Source organism: Lytechinus variegatus, chromosome 2 (genome assembly GCF_018143015.1).
Source record: "Lytechinus variegatus isolate NC3 chromosome 2, Lvar_3.0, whole genome shotgun sequence".
Taxonomy (NCBI): Eukaryota; Metazoa; Echinodermata; class Echinoidea; order Temnopleuroida; family Toxopneustidae; genus Lytechinus; species Lytechinus variegatus.
This window is the reverse complement of record NC_054741.1, coordinates 66,600,309-66,619,243: the sequence shown is the minus strand read 5'-3', so window position 1 is coordinate 66,619,243 and position 18,935 is coordinate 66,600,309. Positions and strand designations below refer to the sequence as shown.

General features: G+C 34.9%; 1 protein-coding gene across 1 annotated transcript; it reads left to right on the top strand.

Moving 5' to 3' along the window:
* The first annotated feature begins 715 nt into the window (after positions 1–715).
* Positions 716–17,260, top strand: LOC121408717 (RUS family member 1-like). The gene is made up of 14 exons (XM_041600323.1): positions 716–878; positions 5,995–6,072; positions 7,506–7,620; positions 8,241–8,286; positions 8,952–8,984; positions 9,353–9,458; positions 9,855–9,956; positions 10,983–11,053; positions 11,863–12,053; positions 12,885–12,942; positions 13,184–13,257; positions 14,566–14,675; positions 15,975–16,023; positions 16,696–17,260. The coding sequence occupies exons 1-14, from the start codon at positions 744–746 to the stop codon at positions 16,884–16,886; spliced, it is 1,359 nt and encodes a 452-aa protein (XP_041456257.1). The 5' UTR covers positions 716–743; the 3' UTR covers positions 16,887–17,260.
* The last annotated feature ends 1,675 nt before the right edge of the window (positions 17,261–18,935 follow it).

Here is an 18,935-nt window from a genome sequence, read left to right as displayed (position 1 = left end):
CTAATATGTGTGCAACGTGTCATTTAACACTCAAGAAAATGATTTTCCCTTGCTATTTATGAGTTATATATATATATATATATATATATTTTTCTTCTTCTTCATTTATCATAGGGCCGGTCCTTTCTATTTCTTTTCTCATTGATCTCAGCCAGGCTATCGTCCCTCAATCCTTTGGTCATTTTTGACGTGCCCTGATAAAATTTGCCCCCATGATCATAGGCGGCGGAAGCGGGGGGGGGGGACGTCTCACTCTAAATTAGTGGGGGGACGTTCCCCCCTAAATTTTGAGTTGATAACCCTTTTTTTTAATTTAATTTTACTCGTCAATTTTGTTTTCTGCGTCCACCCTTAATTCACGTGGACCCCCCTGAAACGTTTGTCGTCCCCTCCCCCTAAAATTTAGGTTCATGACCTTTTTTTTTTTGCTTGTCAAAATTTTTTGGTGAAGCCATGCACTCCTAAAATTTTAACCTTTTTTTTTTGCCTTGTCCAATTTTTTACCTGTGTCCATCCAAAAATTTCATGTGGACTCCCCCTAATTTTTTTGGCTTCTTGTCGGCCTATATATGCCCCTGAAACATGAATATATTTTAATAGGAGGATGAAGATATCAATAAACATTTTCAAGTAAAATGTAGGAAGCCTAATACGTTTTGTCGGAAATTACTAAAATAAAAATATTGTTGAGTTCTACTTTTGGCTTGCCATAATATGAAAACTGATTCTGTCTTTTCGTAAAAATGGACACGTTGATTTGTCGAGAAACTTACGGATCTCGGTCGGATCCAAGGGATTATATGTGCAATAATGATGGTAAAATATTAGAGTCACGATCTTCTAATAGAGGACTGTCATCTTTGCTCCACTTTTTTCGGGTAAGACTGAGAATCTGTTAACCAATTGTCATTGATTTCCAAATGGCAATTGTCAGCCCCACCCGTGTTGATTTTTGTTTGTTCTTCAATTTTGCGGTAGATGTACAGTTAGTCAACTTAGTGGTGAGTGGATTGATGGCAGTCTATCCTATTTATTGCCGGACACCTTTATTTCATTGCTTTAAAAATGACAACTAAAGGAAATACGGAAAGACTTCCATATGTCCCCTCCACCATTTAAAAAAATACTTCTCCAACAAAACCCCCTTCTTTCGTTCTCTTTTTCTTTTTTTTCTTCTTCCGGTTGGAGCTTGGCCTTGGCATGCTTGGATTCGAACCTCTCGCTGCTGAGTGCTGATCGAGGCATCTTCTGTCTGTCGCCTTACTGAGGTAGCAGGAATTGTTGAAAACCATGGGTTTCATAAAGGTTATCTTCTTTCCTTGGTTGGCAACCAGTCAGGATTGACTATTTTTGCCAACCGATATTACAACAAGTCTACTATCCAAAATAGTCCAAGAGTATTGCCTATTGGGTGTTTTTTTTTCTGACTAAATAAACCGATGCCACTGGGAATTACATACACTCGAATTTTTGACGGAATAAAGCCATATTTTGGTATGTATCCAACTTTTCCTTCTTAAATCTCTTAGACATATATGTTAGATAATTCTTGATAAACCTCCATATTTTTTTTTCAATTTCAGTGGAGGGGACATATGGAAGTCTTGCCGGAAAGGGGATCGAGAAATCTTCGCACTTGCTATTAAAAATATGAAAATTATGAATATGATAAAATTATTTTATATTTACCACCCATTTTCTTTGCATTGCACTTGCTGCATACCCCTCCACTAAAAAAAAAAAATTGGGAGGGGCGACAAATTACATCATGATTCCGGACGCGCGCCGGACGGGTAAAGATATCCTTGATTATAATGATGGAAGAACAAATTTGTGTGATTTTTTCTTTTTATTTTATCATATCATGAATAATTCTTAAGTTTTTGTTTTTTTATATCGCATCTGAGCAGATGTTGGTAATAAATTCGTGTTTGAAAACTTATTTAATTTTTTTTTAGCTGCATGTTCCATGGCACTTTCCTATATTATGCTTGTTCGTATCGTGACACTCATCAAGTTCTATCGATGCGCTAGCCGCTAGCTGCCAATCGACGGCTCTACTCACGGTAAACCTTGCGCACGGGTAAGAACTAGGCGTCGACGATCACCCACAATACACCACACTTCCTCATTCGATCGAAGGAGCGTACGAGATTGAAATTGGGCCCTTATCAGGCTCATACGTGTATTTCCGTTAAAACATATATCAATTGTAAATGCAAAACTATGTTATATGATATTTTAAGCATTTTCTGTCATTTTAGAGATAAATAAGGTAAAAGTTGGATTTTTTCGCCTTGTTTAATTTGCAATCTTGTTCTATGTATTGCTCTGTGAAATTGAATTGCGGAAGTCTTGCCGTACGAAAATATTTTTGAACTCAGTAATATGCGCGTCCGGAATCATAATAGTGTCCGGTAATACAATATGTGACTATACAAGTCGTATTACCGTACATTTTTCATTTTCATATCAAACGGAATATTTTCTTCAAACTCATTGAACTACTAGAATACACAAATACATACAATTACAAATATTGACTTATCATGCTTATTTGTATCAAGATATAGATTCTGCCGAAATCGATCAATATCAATATATTATCAGTTTTCTTTTTTTATTATGAGTGACATTGAGATCGATATCATTAACATTATCAATATCACTTGGCTTCCAACTGCACCACTTACGAGTCTTACTTACTTGGATGTAGAGACATAAAGCTGGAAGCTTATTTGCCCCTCGTCACATCATATAGGGTTGTCTCTGGTAATGGTGAATATTTTAATGGATGGGAGTTGGCTTCGCATGCAATATATTTTGGACACTTGAAGTTAAAGATATTACTGAACATGGTTTTCCGTAAGAAAAGTTGGAAAATTTAAAAAATAACCGGTCAGTGAACGGGGCATCTTGAGCATTTACATGTATCTTGTTTTGTGAACATATAAAGCCTTTATAATATGAATATGTGTTTTTGGACCTTTTTCATCATCTTTCTGTTCTCTTTGACTTTGGACCAGACTTTGAAGTACATTTGCAAAGTTGTAAAGTTGTAAATTATTTTCTGATGCGCAAATGTGCGTGTTGGGTATATCACAAGGACGGTCAGTAATACTATCACTCACTAAAGTATAATGACTTTATACTCCGAGTACTGTCATCTTACTCATAGTCTTAGCTCTTGCAGTCTGCAAGCACAAGCAGCAGCTGCAACCATGGCATGGCCACCTCGGTTGTGTTGAGGCTACAGAACATTCAATATACTACACTTAATTATTTTAACAAGAAATATTTGATTACATAATTTCATTTATGATCTGTCTTTTTTTTAATAATCCTCTGTCGTGCCACTCACATAGCAGCTGATAATGAACTGTCACTTAAGTGTCGGTGTCTTTATTCCTTTTTTTACCTTTTACTTTCTCCTATCTATGGAGGAGGTGTAGTGAAGCAAGATTTAGTCCAGCAGGGCAGCAGATGAAAAGGGACTGAAGAGACTGAATCTCTTGGTCCACTTTGAATTTTTAGCACCCCTGTGACTAGTTAGAGAGGCCTTTCATTGCTAAAAAAAAGTAACTATTGCAGCTGACATACTTTAATAAAAAAAATAGCCTCATGAGTTCAGTATATTATTTACATGTAGTAGTGATTTGGCAAGGCATATGAATGATAACTGTAAAAGTCTGACTCTGCCAAGAAGTGTTATTTTCATTAGGGTCATTCCATGCCAATTCACCCAATGAATGTGCAATTTTGCACCCGACCGTCTCAGAATTCGTTGTAATTTGGTATACATAAAATTCACCATGGCTCAAGCACAAAACAAAAAAAATTAGTCCAATCGGTCCGTCGGTTCTCGCGCTACGGCCCGCCCTTTTCTCCTTGTTTTGACAAAAATGGGCGTGACCTTCAACTTTCAATGGCCACTGCGTTGTTACGTGTTGACCAATTTTCATGAAACTGGTACCATTTGATAGGAAATTCAGAGAGGAATCTAAAACATGCATTGAATAATGTATTCGAGCAATTTATAAGGTCATGACCTTTGACCTTAACTTTGACCTTGAGTTTGACCCCCGGACAAATAATTTTTTAACTTGATTTTCGTGTATGTTAATTATTGGTATGATATTGACAAAATATGTTAAAATCAATGATGATATTTTATTTCTTCACCTTTAAAAACTCTTCCAAAGATACCATGAAATTTCACTCTAGTCCCACACACTGATATTCATGTTAGTAAAGTGTTTACCAGTTACATGATTTCTTCCAATCTTAAGTTACAGTATGCAAGCACATGAAAAGAAATTAAGCTTAATCAGTTCACAAATAAAAGATTAAACCTTTATGCTCATGAATAGGTATCTGTTTAGGCATTTTGATGTTCATCAATATATATTCATTTTGAAGTTCGGCAATATATATCATATATATTCATGGTAGTAGTCTTCACTTTATTCATCAAAATATATACATGTATATATATGTATATGATATATATTGCTGAATCATAAAATGCCTAAACAGATACCTATTCATGAGCATAAAGGTTTAATCTTTTATTTGTGAACTGATTAAGCTTAATTTCTTTTCATGTGCTTGCATACTGTAACTTAAGATTGGAAGAAATCATGTAACTGGTAAACACTTTACTAACATGAATATCAGTGTGTGGGACTAGAGTGAAATTTCATGGTATCTTTGGAAGAGTTTTTAAAGGTGAAGAAATAAAATATCATCATTGATTTTAACATATTTTGTCAATATCATACCAATAATTAACATACACGAAAATCAAGTTAAAAAATTATTTGTCCGGGGGTCAAACTCAAGGTCAAAGTTAAGGTCAAAGGTCATGACCTTATAAATTGCTCGAATACATTATTCAATGCATGTTTTAGATTCCTCTCTGAATTTCCTATCAAATGGTACCAGTTTCATGAAAATTGGTCAACACGTAACAACGCAGTGGCCATTGAAAGTTGAAGGTCACGCCCATTTTTGTCAAAACAAGGAGAAAAGGGCGGGCCGTAGCGCGAGAACCGACGGACCGATTGGAGTAATTTTTTTTGTTTTGTGCTTGAGCCATGGTGAATTTTATGTATACCAAATTACAACGAATTCTGAGACGGTCAGGTGCAACCACTGGGTGAATCCAGATGGAATGACCCATTACTAGATCAAGAGAAGATAAACAAACTGATTATCCAAACATGTCAATCTTATTTCAGCATACAGGATTACTAACTTTTAACCGATATCATGAACATGTACATCGCATGATGATTTATATGATGCTTACACCCAGTTGCCCCCAGTGTAAGTAGGAGACATTCTAGAACAAAAATTAAGTTAATTTCATTTTTGGATATGTTTTGCTGAGTAGTAACTAAACTGTAAGTGGGAAAGGAGAATAACCCCAAATGGCTTTATTTTTTTTGCTCATCAATGTTTTTTTTTCCTGGAAACCAAAATGCCTGTCATTTGTGAGTAATTACCTTTTTTTTGGTTGTCAAATTTTGGGGACAGAATACAACCCCTAAAGAAAATACTGAAACGGTATGCCATAATCCCTCTCCTGCTCTGCTGATTGCTTTAGTGCCAGGGGCTCTACCCCCTTCAATATTTTACATGTTTTTACTATCATCATCATCTGGTATAAAGGAGAAAGAATATCCTGTAGATCTCCTGGTCATTGACAAAGTTACAGATTATTGTCAGTTTACAAACTTGTGCACAGTGAGATAGTGCTTGGATATCAGGGAAGCTAGAATTGTTTTCCAAAATTGTCAGAGTTATCCAAGCTAGGCTTAAATGCAGCAAGATTGCATGCAGATACAATTGATTCCAGCAAATATGACCAGCTAACATGCTTACATTTTATTTACATAATACATTTTCAAATGTTTGATGAATATATTTTCTTCATTTCACCTTTTGGATCTGGTTCTTTTGGAATATCTTCATCTTTTCATCCCATTACAGGTAGTGTTTCTCCCTCAAGGCTATCCAGACAGTGTGAGCAAAGACTACTTAGAATATCAGATCTGGGACACTGTACAGGTATACTCACTGCCATGATTTTAACAAATTACCTCATAAATACAGTTTATTTAGGAGGAATATACACCAAGAATGTTTTTGTCTCACCTGCATAGCAGAGTGAGACTATAGGCGCCGCTTTTCCGACGGCGGCGGCGATGGCGGCGTCAAATCTTAACCTGAGGTTAAGTTTTTTTAAATGACATCATAACTTAGAAAGTATATGGACCTAGTTCATGAAACTTGGCCATAAGGTTAATCAAGTATTACTGAACATCCTGCAAGAGTTTCATGTCACATGACCAAGGTCAAAGGTCATTTAGGGTCAATGAACTTAGACCATGTTGGAGGAATCAAAATCTTAACCTGAGGTTAAGTTTTTGAAATGTCATCATAACTTAGAAAATATATGGACCTAGTTCATGAAACTTGGACATAAGTTTAATCAAGTATCACTGAACATCCTGCATGAGTTTCACGTCACATGACCAAGGTCAAAGGTCATTTAGGGTCAATGAACTTTGGCCGAATCGGGGATATCTGTTGAATTACCATCATAACTTTGAAAGTTTATTGGTCTAGTTCGTTAAACTTGGACATTAGAGTAATCAAGTATCACTGAACATCCTGTACGCATTTCAGGTCACATGACCAAGGTCAAAGGTCAATGAACTTTGGCCGAATTGGGTGTATCTGTTGAATTACCATCATAACTTTGAAAGTTTATGGATCTGATTCATGAAACTTGGACATAAGAGTAATCAAGTATCACTGAACATCCTGTGCAAGTTTCAGGTCACATGATCAAGGTCAAAGGTCATGTAAGGTCAATGAACTTTGGCCATGTTGGGGTTTTTTGTTGAATAACCATCATATCTCTGTAAGTTTATTGGTCTATTTCATAAAAAGTGGACATAAGAGTAACCATGTATCACTGAACATCTTGTGCGAGTTAGAGTAGTTTTCAAAGTCAGCACTGCTTCTATATTGAACCGCGTGATAAAGGTGAGACGGCCAGAGGCATTCCACTTGTTCCAAGATGAGCAATTACAATTTGTTATATTTTTCTCAACATTTAAAGTATAATTTAGGAGATAACAATTGCAGTCAAACAATGATTTCTAATCATCAGAGTTGTTAATTTGAGAATAAGAAAAATTATGGCAACTGCATGGACTCAGGAAGAAAATTCTCATATAATCCATTAATATTTTGTTATTTAGCTCTTCAAAAATTGTTGTCACCTTAGTGGCTACAGCGCTGATAATATCAACAACTCCATTTTCTCATTTGAAGTGAAGATTATGAAAGACCATTAGACTCACTTAATTTCACTTGATTTGAAGTTCATTTATTTTGACATTCAAATATTTTTTTCATGTGATTTTTTTTCAAATTATATGTCCAGCTTACATCAAAGTCTGATGATACATGTTTTATGTTTGTAACTTTAGGCTTTTAGTAGCAGCATTACTGGGACTCTGTCTACCCATGCCATGCTGAAAGGTGTAGGAGTAGGTGACGAGACAGCTTCTGCTGCTGCTGCTACAATCACATGGCTACTAAGAGGTCAGTTTCCAATAGTGCTGGTTAATATTTGATATCAATGTTAGTTGATTATAGCCAGCAAAATTTCACTGATAAGACAATATATTGATGAGTCTGAAACTGTAATCCTGTGAGAGCAGGGGAGAGGAAAATGAAAGTAAGGCTTTTATTTGTGATTGTCCATGATAAGCAGGTATTTGGGAACCAACTCACAAAGTTTTAAGTTGGTTTAAAGCAACACAGAGCAGCATTTTTGGTCAATAGGTAGTGATTAATTTTACATAATTGACAGTATTTTTGTCTCATCATGTTACCACAATAAAACTACGTAATCATAAAACTATGATTGAATTTACGATATATTTTCAATGTTGCATAAATTTGATGATATTGTTTGCAACTAGGAGTTTGGGAGGGGGCATAGATAATGAAGAGAGTAGAAGTTGGAGACTGCTTCTGCTTTTGCTGTTATAGTCACATGGCTTCTAAGAGGTAAGGTTTGCGTATATTGTGAGCATGCTCTTGCTCTTTTAAATCCTATCACAATTGGTAATTAGACTAAAATAGTTTCTGAGATATTCAAGTTTGAAAAAAATATCAGTGATATGATTTATATTTTACATTTCTTTTTTTTTAAACAGATGGAACAAGTATGACTGGTAGAATTGCGTTTGCATGGTATCAAGGGTTAGTCTATTTTACTTTCTTCTACAAATCGGTTTGTCTTGCATTCGTAGCTTGGAATGTGTATGGATTTGTATCATGAAACTTAGCCATAATAATATTCAAGTATCAGTGACCATGTGGTATAAGTTTCAGGTTACATGATCAAGGTCAAAGATCATTTAGGATCAATGAGATTTGACCACATTGTTGCTTCAACATGAAAACTTAACAAAGGTGAAGATTTAGAATTGGACCGTCATTTTCCTCAATGGCAATTCATTCGTGAATGATGATGATGATAACAGTTATGACAACTAGTGTAGAAGTATTCTAATGCAGTGAGTTTGTATTAAAATTCAAATGTTGAATGTACACATAACCCAGTTTTTTAATAAACATCTGATTTGATTAGTTACCTGGTTCCATTAGGCAACGGAATCCGCATGTATGCGGGTATTTGACTTGGGATTATTCCTCTTTACTGTCCTAGACCTAAAATAGAAAAAAAGGAAAATATTACAATTTGCCGACAAAAGCTTCTAAATTGGCATTTCAAACTGGTTGAGAATAACTATTATTTTTTAAATTCATATTAGGTTCTATGAAATGGGGTTCTCATAGAAATGATTGCTTATCTCTTGGGGGAAAAATTATTGATTGTTTTAATTTGTTATCATTAACCATAGGTCAAGCCTGGATAGTGATGCTAAAAGATGGAGGTAAGCTTATTCATTTTTAATTGTAGGGGGTATGTATTACAAAAAAAATAACAGTGTCATATTTTCAATTTTCGCTCACTGAATTTTACAGCAAACCGGTGAATTATATATTGTAGAAAATAGTGATCTTGATCGTTGATGCTTGATAAACCGTCCTCATCCGGAAATCTTCACTGGTCAGTAGAACTAGTCTAAGTACCAGTCATTAGCAACTTTACCTGCTAGCTAAAGTAAAATTAATCATGTGATATATTTCAGCCAGTCATGTGATTGGGACCCACATTACCATTTTGTATTGATGAATAATGTACAGAGTAAATAATCGTTATGAAATTAAAGATCTACATCACCCTGTTCTCTCCTTGCAGATTGTTTGCAGACATCATGAATGATGCAGCACTCTGTATAGAGCTCATTTCAGTATTCTTTCCTCAATACTTTGTCATCATTGCATGCATGTCATCATTGTTCAAAGTAAGTATGCTAACCCTATCAAGAAGCTTTGGAATAGCATCATTTACCAGGAATAACCATTGGGTATCATATTTTTTTTCATATTTCATGTTTTTGTTTTAATTTAAAAAGTGGAAAGGGAACACTGAACATATTAGTGGTAACTATTGTTATAACTAATCAAATCACAAGTAAGATTTTTATCAAAGCATATCAAATTCTTTTGAAGATAACTTTCTATCAACTTCAGTGAAGGTGCATGGTAGTCCATCTGAAATTAATATCAAGTGATACTATGTTGTATTTTATGTGCAATGCACCTTCAAGGAAAATATCATATCAACGATAACATGGTACTTCCTGGATGATCAACAAGCAATTTGATTTTATGGGACTGCTTTCTTTCTTCTTTTTCAGTCTATGGTTGGTGTTGCTGGAGGAGCAACAAGAGCTGCACTCACCATGCATCAAGCTCGGAGAAACAACATGGCTGACGTATCCGCTAAAGATGGTTCTCAGGTAAACATCTTCTCGTAGAAGACACCATATCGCAGCCACTTTCAACAGCATCAGCCTCTTTAACGTCTAAGCTACTCTTATAGCTTCTGGATGTAGATGCTTACTATAATTAGACATAATTTTTTGCTAATCTTTAGAACATTCATACAATGTTTGCCAAGGACCAAAATGTTTACAGAATTGCTCTTAACATTCAGTTTCTCAATGAAGATGGAAGGACCATCAAAGTTTTTAAATCAAAATTTTTGATCGGGTTGTTTTATGAAAAAGGTATATTTATGTATCAAGACTATCAATAATGCACATGGGACTATAGCACTGTGTGATATACATGTACATGTAGGTCATTGATGTGTAGTAGCTCTTTAATCAGTGATAACCTAGACTTAATTGAAATATCCTTATTTTTACAGTGTAACGATTGTTTAAAAATATCTATCCACCAAACTTGTCTTAGTGAGTTTAAGTTGGGGACATTATTAATGTTGTAAGTACCGGTAACTTTTCGTTTGCTACAATGTCACATGACTGGATGACTGCATAATTCCAATTCAAATGTATGTGGCTCTCGAAAGGTTACACAATATTTGCTCCTGCAACAATTACTCCGGGCTATATTTCGTCCAAGATATATAGTTACAATGGGGTTTTGTGTTAGCCATTTGGATAGATTTATGATAGGGTATATTATTTGATCCAGGGTTGAATTAATCAATCAATATGTATGTGGAAATTGTAGTGGAGCAGTTGTCACTGTAGCACATACATTGTACCGTGAAACTTCTCAGAAGTGTAATATCAAGTTTAAATAAGTAAAAATAATACATTTCATTAGGGGTCTATGCATTTTTAAAGTTAATTTTTAATCTTCTTAATTTGAATCTTCATGTACTTAAGATTATTATTTTTGCAGCCTTCTAATGATGCTCAAAGTTTTCAAATCTATCAAGGGTTTTTCTTCAAGTTTGAAAATGCTAATGATTGAATTTCATTTTTCATTGTTATTTCTTCCTGATTTGTTTTCAGGAAACATTGGTGAATTTAGCAGCTCTTTTTATAGGTCTCATCATCACTCCAATGGCATCAAAAAACATCCTGTGAGTCCATTTCCTTAAGAATTTATACACTACTGCGGCATGCCATAATTAGTTAGTGGTGGATCCAAGAATGAATCAAAGAGATGGGGTAGGTCGGTGTTAACAAAAAGTTAGTTGATATCTTCAGAATCTTATAATACACCCCCTGAAAAGATAATACTTACATGGGAGGAGGTTTAATAAGAAATGGAGACACAATTTTAAATCTTGGGCAGTTAGGAGGAATGTGACATATTTTCCATGTTTACTCACAACACAGGCTTCTGGATGGGCAATTGCTTGCCCCTTAATCATATTTGTTATCAAGAGTTGTACACCACTTTTTGCCCATTTCTGAATGGGAGCATGAAAAAGAGAATGTAATCTGTTGATTCCTGATTTCTTTACTTCTCACAAGATTTGTACATAGACATTCCAGTTCAGGTATTAAAGGAAAGGGCCAAACACTGGACTTATTCCAGGGATGAGTGATTGAACAATCTCTTTTAGTGCTATTGTTGCTTAAATTTATTGAATATCAAAGATATAACTTGGGGTTAATATTGTTTTCAGTGAAAAGAGCATATAGATAGATGTAGTTTTTACATATTTCATCAATTCTATTAAAGGCAAGTCTACCTTAGTGTGTGCATTGCCATATAGTGGAAACTTAAATTTTTTCTGGGATTTCTTTTGTCATTAAGTTTTATGCATGTTTCAGAAGAAATATGACATTTTTGATGTATTTAGAACAGCATAGATTTCTGATATTGGGTTAATGTGAATATAGTGTCACTGTCTAGAGGTCCCATTGTTTTATTTTTTTTCAGACTGACATGGACACTTTTCTTCCTCTGTACCTGTCTCCATCTCTATGCCAATTACCGGGCAGTGACTTGCGTTGTCATGGAAACCTTGAACCAGACCAGGTTCCACATCCTAGTCCAAGACTACCTCCACAGCTCTCATGTCAGTATGTGTGGACCTGATGCAGTTAATAGGAAGGAACCTGTTATATGGAGTAAGTCTAACCTAATTTTTTTGTTAATTACAGTGTCTATTCTCTTAGTAGTCTGCTTTTCCCAAGCAGCTCTAATCCAAGGCCATACAAGTGTAGGGTGGCATTGGGCTGGTTCATTGGGCATGGTATCCCTATATACAGGGTTAAAGCATAACATGTTCACTCCTTGCTTGCCTGTGTAGATCTGTCCTGAGCTATCACATTAAACCTCAAGGGTTAATATGCATATACATGTCTACATACTTGATTTACATAAATGAAAATATTGAATATTCAAATAGCACAGATAACCAATAAAATACATGTATGAATAAACATAGAACATGAATAGCTGCTACTGAATATTAATGATCCTAAGTCTGTTGATAGAACCAATCAGAGAATAAGAACATAAATATTGTCAAGTATGTGTAAACATGAACATGTACAAAAGACAAGGATCAAAGAAAAAATGGAATTTTGATTACTAACACAGGAGAGAGAGGATGATCAAGAATAGTAAAAATCTTAGATACCTATTTCAGAACCCTAATCACATTACAGCTCTACACAAGCATGACCTTGGATGCAGTATTGGTCAGCTTCAGTTTCCCTCTACCCTCTCAAAAAAATGGCATTGCCCTGAAAGTATCAATAGCTTTGGCCTGATATAATTGGGGGGATTATTCCTGTATGTCTTTAAAGTGCTTAATGTTCCAATGCATCAAGAGATATATAAAAAGGGATATTATTGTTAAAAACTGTTCCTTTTTTCAGAATTATTGCACACGACTGGTCATAATAAGCTTAAGGTTATATTGCAACCTTTGTTGTCATTTTTTTTCAATACAGGACTTACAAGACCTCTAAAGCTTAACCTTGGTATACCATTCAACAGAGTAGCCAAAAGGTAATTTGACTGATTTATTTGACTTCAATTTAATTGATTGAAAAAAGTGATATGTAGCCACATAAGTTGTTCAAAGCTACCTATATTGATTTGAATCAATTAAATAGCCTCTAATAGTTATGTTATGTTGTCTATTGAATTCTTTTTTTTTGCCTAGTGTTTCCTTGACATTTAACACATTAAAACATTTTGATACATTGTTTAGGTACTTATATTTTATTTTTGTGTTTTTTTTTGTCAGCATGAGAGATCTTGAGATGTGTTTAAAAAGCAATGGAGAGGAAAGGTTTCTATTAAGTTTGGACATGAAGAAAGGTGAGTACGTTGTTTAGCTGTCTTATTATCATTTTGAAATGTCACACAAGTGTGCTGCCTCAACATGAATGATATTGATCTGATAGCAATTTCCTTGAAATCTTTGATTTTGGTTCGCTATTGCTCTTTGTTATAATAGTATAGATAGTAACATAAGAATAACTTTTTTTGCAATGGGGCTCTAGTCTTAACCCTAAATCTCCCGGGGTATTTTGATTCTTGTCATTCCTGGGGGGGGCCATTATGGCCCCCCCTTAAGATCTCGGCCGCCAATCGCGCGAGCGACGCAAAAATTTGCACGCTGGTAGTGTGCGATGTAATCTACAAGGCCGTATGGTAAAATTTTCCAAAATAATGAGATTTTATTTTATATGAATTAATTATGCTAATTTATGCATAAATCATACTTTTTGCTCTAATTCACTAAATAAAGCTCCTAGAATGCTAATTTTTGGTAAAAATTTTCTTTGTAGCATTCTTAACAATCGTAATTCAAAAAACTTTGGTTTTGAAATAAATTTCTTATGTATTTTATTGTTTTATGATTTTCTTATGTATTTCTTTGTTTTTTAATTTTTGTTTTTTATTGTTTTTTCAATGGAAATTGTTCCAGACATTATTCTGATCATAAACAAGGCAAAATTAATTAAGTTTGATCAGTAAAAGTAGAAATAATGATACATTTATGAATTTTGGCTAAATACGCAATTTGCATTGGATTTGTACATGAAATCACGTTTATGAGCAATTTTGGGTCTGACATGTACTTGCATAATGTTGCGTAATATCGTAACCGCGTACCCGGGCATCACAAATTTGGTCTCAAAATTTGCGCGAGACTTGAATGTAAAAAGTAAGTGAGCTGTGAGGTGAAAAAAATTTCGCGCAGCAGATATATCGCGAAAATTGTTGAGGGGGGGCCATTATGGCCCCCCCCCCCCCGGGAGAATTAGGGTTAAAGTGCTTTAGTGATTACAAATACAGTAATAAGAAAATTTATCTTTTTAAAAGTACTTTGCACAAAATGTTGATTAGATTCCTGTGCTAATTAGTTTTTCTTGTGTGCCTCTTGCATTTTTATATGATAGCAGCAAGTCATTACACAAAAAATACAAATTAACGCAATTCAAAATGCATTTGATTCTACAAAGTAATTCAAGATTGTGATCTGTCATAATGGTTCATTCATCTCATCCATTAGAAATTACATGTTCTCCTGACAAAGCTAGCTCCTCTGTCAATGAAATTGATCTCAACAAGTTTTCAGTGATAAATTTTCAATTTTATTTTGTGATTTCGATCTCGTAGGTTGTATTGATATTGTGATCCATCATGATAGTACATCAGAAGATGTCCTTAAAGCTTGTCTCCAGGCTGAGATCATCATGTATACAACATTCCATCTCCATGCCAACAGGGTATGTATAATCTTATTGTTACATTATGTAGTGGTATGCCTATTGTGAGAATGAATTGGCATCTTGAAGGCGGGTGAGCGCTCCTTCTCGCAGAACCTGGCTGGATTTACTTTCATTCGTCGTTCAGTAAGGATGTGCAGCTCCTAGTTGGTTTCCGGATTTGTGGCTTGCCCAACCTAAAAATAAAAAGACATTTCCTAAATTTTTTTTTTTTTTTAAATTGACATTTGACGGAACGCTGATATATCAGTCTTTTTGAAGAGATCTGAGAAAATAAAATAGACTTCTACTGGAATGAACTTGTTCTCTTTATTTTTGTCATCGTACGCTACCCCTACAATTGTAATATTAGCAAAAGTAATTAAAATCCAGTTTGGGGCAGTGTGATATTCTCGCAATCCTTCTTTATGTTTATTACTAGTATAACATCATATGAGCAGAGGTCATGTTATTATATTTGTTATTTGTAGTTATCTCTGCCAGCAAGCTCTATCTATCTACCTAAAATCCAAAATGGTTGCTATAAGACATTCCTTTTGCCTGGTCAAAATTGTTGAATTCTCTCTCAGATTAAGCTACATAATTGTAAATCTTCATGAGGACTGTGCTTAGCTTGGTAACTGCATCCCTGTTTTCAATATAATGTGAATTGTGAGTTTAGGTAACCTTGATTTCATTGCAAAGATTCTTGGGGTTTTTTTTAATATAATTTTGCATCTGATATTTTGTTGAAATCAGTAATCGTGGTTTTCACTTAAGGTGATATGTTATGATAGCCAATCTTACATCGATGATTGCTTTTCAGTTGGCCCTACTACTTTTTCAATTCCATATTTTTGATTGATCCAATTGGGTAAATGGATTTACATTTTAATGAAAGTGCCACTTGATATTACCATTTGCTTGTACAAACTGGAAAGACATGTTCATAGTCAAAGGAGACTTGAAGAATCTTGTTACTTTATTAGAATTCATAAAAGGAGTAAAAGTATGAGAACTATTGATAACTATCGAGCACAGTTATCTATACAAAATAACCAGAGTTGTTCATATTTGTTAAAGCCAAATCTATGAAATCTCGATATTTTATTTGGTTAAATTTCACTGATTTGGTAAAGTCTGAGATCATATTGCAATTTTATCAAGCAGAGAAATAGATATATTCTGTATTTGGTTCAATACATATGAAACAAAACATATATTTTGACTTTCTGCAAGTATGGATATAATTAGTGGATTCTTTGAGGTTATTTATCTTTTTTTTTTCATTTTTTATTTTTGATTGTTTTGTTATTGCAGGTTTCTGGTGACAGTTTATCCAGAGAACTAACAGATATCTTAGAAAGAGGTAAATGTACAGTATGGTATATAAGCTTTCTAAATTCTGTTCAAGATATTTGTTACTGTGAATAACATTTAACTGATAATGTTATTTTCAATTAGGGAGCTTTGTAAAAATATAAGTTGTTTGACTCCTCCTAGAATGGGGAGTGTCACACCCTCTTTACCTTATTTGCATTTGAAAGTTGGAAATCATTTGTGCTTATTTCAGTTTACGAAAATATGAAGTATCGCTTAAATATGAATAAAATGGGGTAATGGCAGCCTTCACTCAATCATTTTGTAAATAACATCAGTGACATGGTAAGGATAGGAATACTTGTATTTCTTTTTTTCCTGATTTTTTCCTGATTTTTCTTTCTTGTTCTTTTGACTTATTTGTACATTTATTAATTCATCACATCTTCTATTAGTTAAATTTATTGATTATTGTATTTGTTTCTCATTTTATTCATGAATCCATCCATCCATTCATACATTTATTTATTCACTCAATTATTCCTTCATTCATTCATTCATTTATCCAGTCATACATTTGTTCTTTCATTCATTCATTAATTCATCCATCCATCCATTTATTCATTAATTTGATATTACAAAATCAGCAGCACCTCCACCTGGAGTAGACATTAAAAGTCTGAATATGTTGTTTTCCTTGTTTCCATGGTGATCTTTCTAGGTGTGTATATGAGCAGAGACAATGCTTGGCAGGCAGTCAAGGTTTCCGGCCAGATTTGTAACAAACTCTTCCCAAGGTTCCTCCATGACCTAGGTCAAGCTGGTTGGGTCAAAGGTCATTCACAGATGGGTGCGGATGAATGGAGAGCGACGTGGAATATGAATGGGATCGATGCAAGGAAAGTCTTCTGAGTAACTGAACGAAAGGCCATCACAAGACGAGGGCCAAGAAACACAAGGCTTATTAGTGATTGATTGTGCAGTTGAATTGTTTTATTGATTGCAATGTATGTTCAATGCAATCACTTGTAAAATTCAATATGTTGATTACTATGCTGTGTGTTACAGGGTCCAAATTCACAGGTGACAGGGGCAGGCATATGGATATCCATGAAGAAAAGTGCAAACTTAAGAAAATCACGTTTTTATCTGGTAGGGATTCTGTCAGGATTATCCCCCTTGACCAAATATGAGCTTCAGAGATGACTAGACATGATGAAAATCTTGCTTTGAAGAGCAGTATACCCCAGTTTCCCTCATCAATTCTCTTCTCCCAGTACTACAAACCCTATTGCCCTCAAGCATGAAATTTAAGTATAGAAACACCTGTTTCTTGACCTCGGTCCGAAGATAACACACCCCAGCATCAACGGTCACAGCAGGGGGCCACACACGATGGATTGCAATGTGTGTAGTTCTGGTGAGTGCATGGAGTTCCATGTATACACGCGTTGATAGAAACTTTTCTTCCTTTCTTTCTTTCTCTCTCTCTCTTCCTTCCTTTCTTTCATTAAGACTGTATCAATTGCGCGAGTGAATGGCGTGCATCCCATATTTTCTTGCTGGACGGACAGAAACTATATGGGATGCATCGCGGTCCTTGCATGCTAAGCATACCGTAATTTTTATTCGCTTACTTTCCTTATTTCGAGGTCGATTTTCTTCGTTCGAAATTGAAAATGGACTAGTATTGGATGTCTGAATGTAATATGCCTTTGAAAACGTGATTAATATCGAATACAATAATTTCATTCCGAAGATCATTCTACAGGCAGACAAGTCTTACGTAATAGCACAGCTGTTGTTTATCATTTCGTCCTTGGCTCAATGCTCGTTTAGCTAGCCCGTGGTGGTGATATTGAGACAAGGGGATTACCTGGTCAAGATGGGTTTATCGGGGTTGGAAATGTTGTTGAGATTTTGCAAATGAAAAATGGGGTATACGACCGCAGTTTGCAGTCTGAAGTGCGGTCAAGAATCAAACAGGATATTTTCGTAATGACAAAGAAAATCGGTACGATATGAATATCGCTCAGTACTTGTTTATATTTCTTTTGGCAAACTCCACCAACGTTTCATAACTTTCTGGATATATAAATGTCTTTATTCATTATCAGTAAAATTCAAACAAGATTCAGTTAACTCTGCTTGGAACTGCATAACCCGTTCCATTTAAGATAACTGTGAGTTATAAGTGGAAAATAAGATATGATTCGTGCTATTTGTGGGCTGTATCATCAAGCTTATCATAGATTATACATGACTCTAGGGCATGGCTGGTGACCCTTGTGTGCTAACTGAGATACCCCCAAATTGTAACCGTAAGGAGTGCATTTCCTATAACCTGAATGAAGTTCTTAAAATGTTTAATTTCTTATGTTCAGATCCTTGTTACAATGAGAATTTTGATCTGGAAAGATCTAGGCCCCGTCTTACAAAGAGTCATGATTGGTCCAATCAATCTTAACTCTTCCATCAGTGTCATAATTTTTTGTACCGGATATTTGTAAAATGTCCTTTCTAAACAAAGGCAAACACACCAATTTGTCAAGAAAATTATGAATTTATGAATATACAGCATATCTAGTCAAAGAATTTGAACAAACATGTATTTAGATGTGGGTGTTGCTGGTTTTCCATTTCTGAGGTTGATCAGGTCAATTGCAATTCTTTGTAAGATGAGGCCCAGATTTCAACTTTAGCTGATGGGAATAAGAATAATTGGGAATCTGATTTAGATTTATGCACCCAAGGAACTGTCTTCAATCTATGCGGTACAGACAGTCTTGTGAAATCTCATCCAGGTCTGCAAAATTAGACTTTAATATCTAATTGCTCTTACAGTCTGCATTGTTTCTTTTGATCAATGCTGGTCTTCTTTACTACTGTATTGCATTTTTATTACGAATCTTGCCATAACTTGCATGCGGCATTTGTTATTGTAGGTATGCCATATATTTG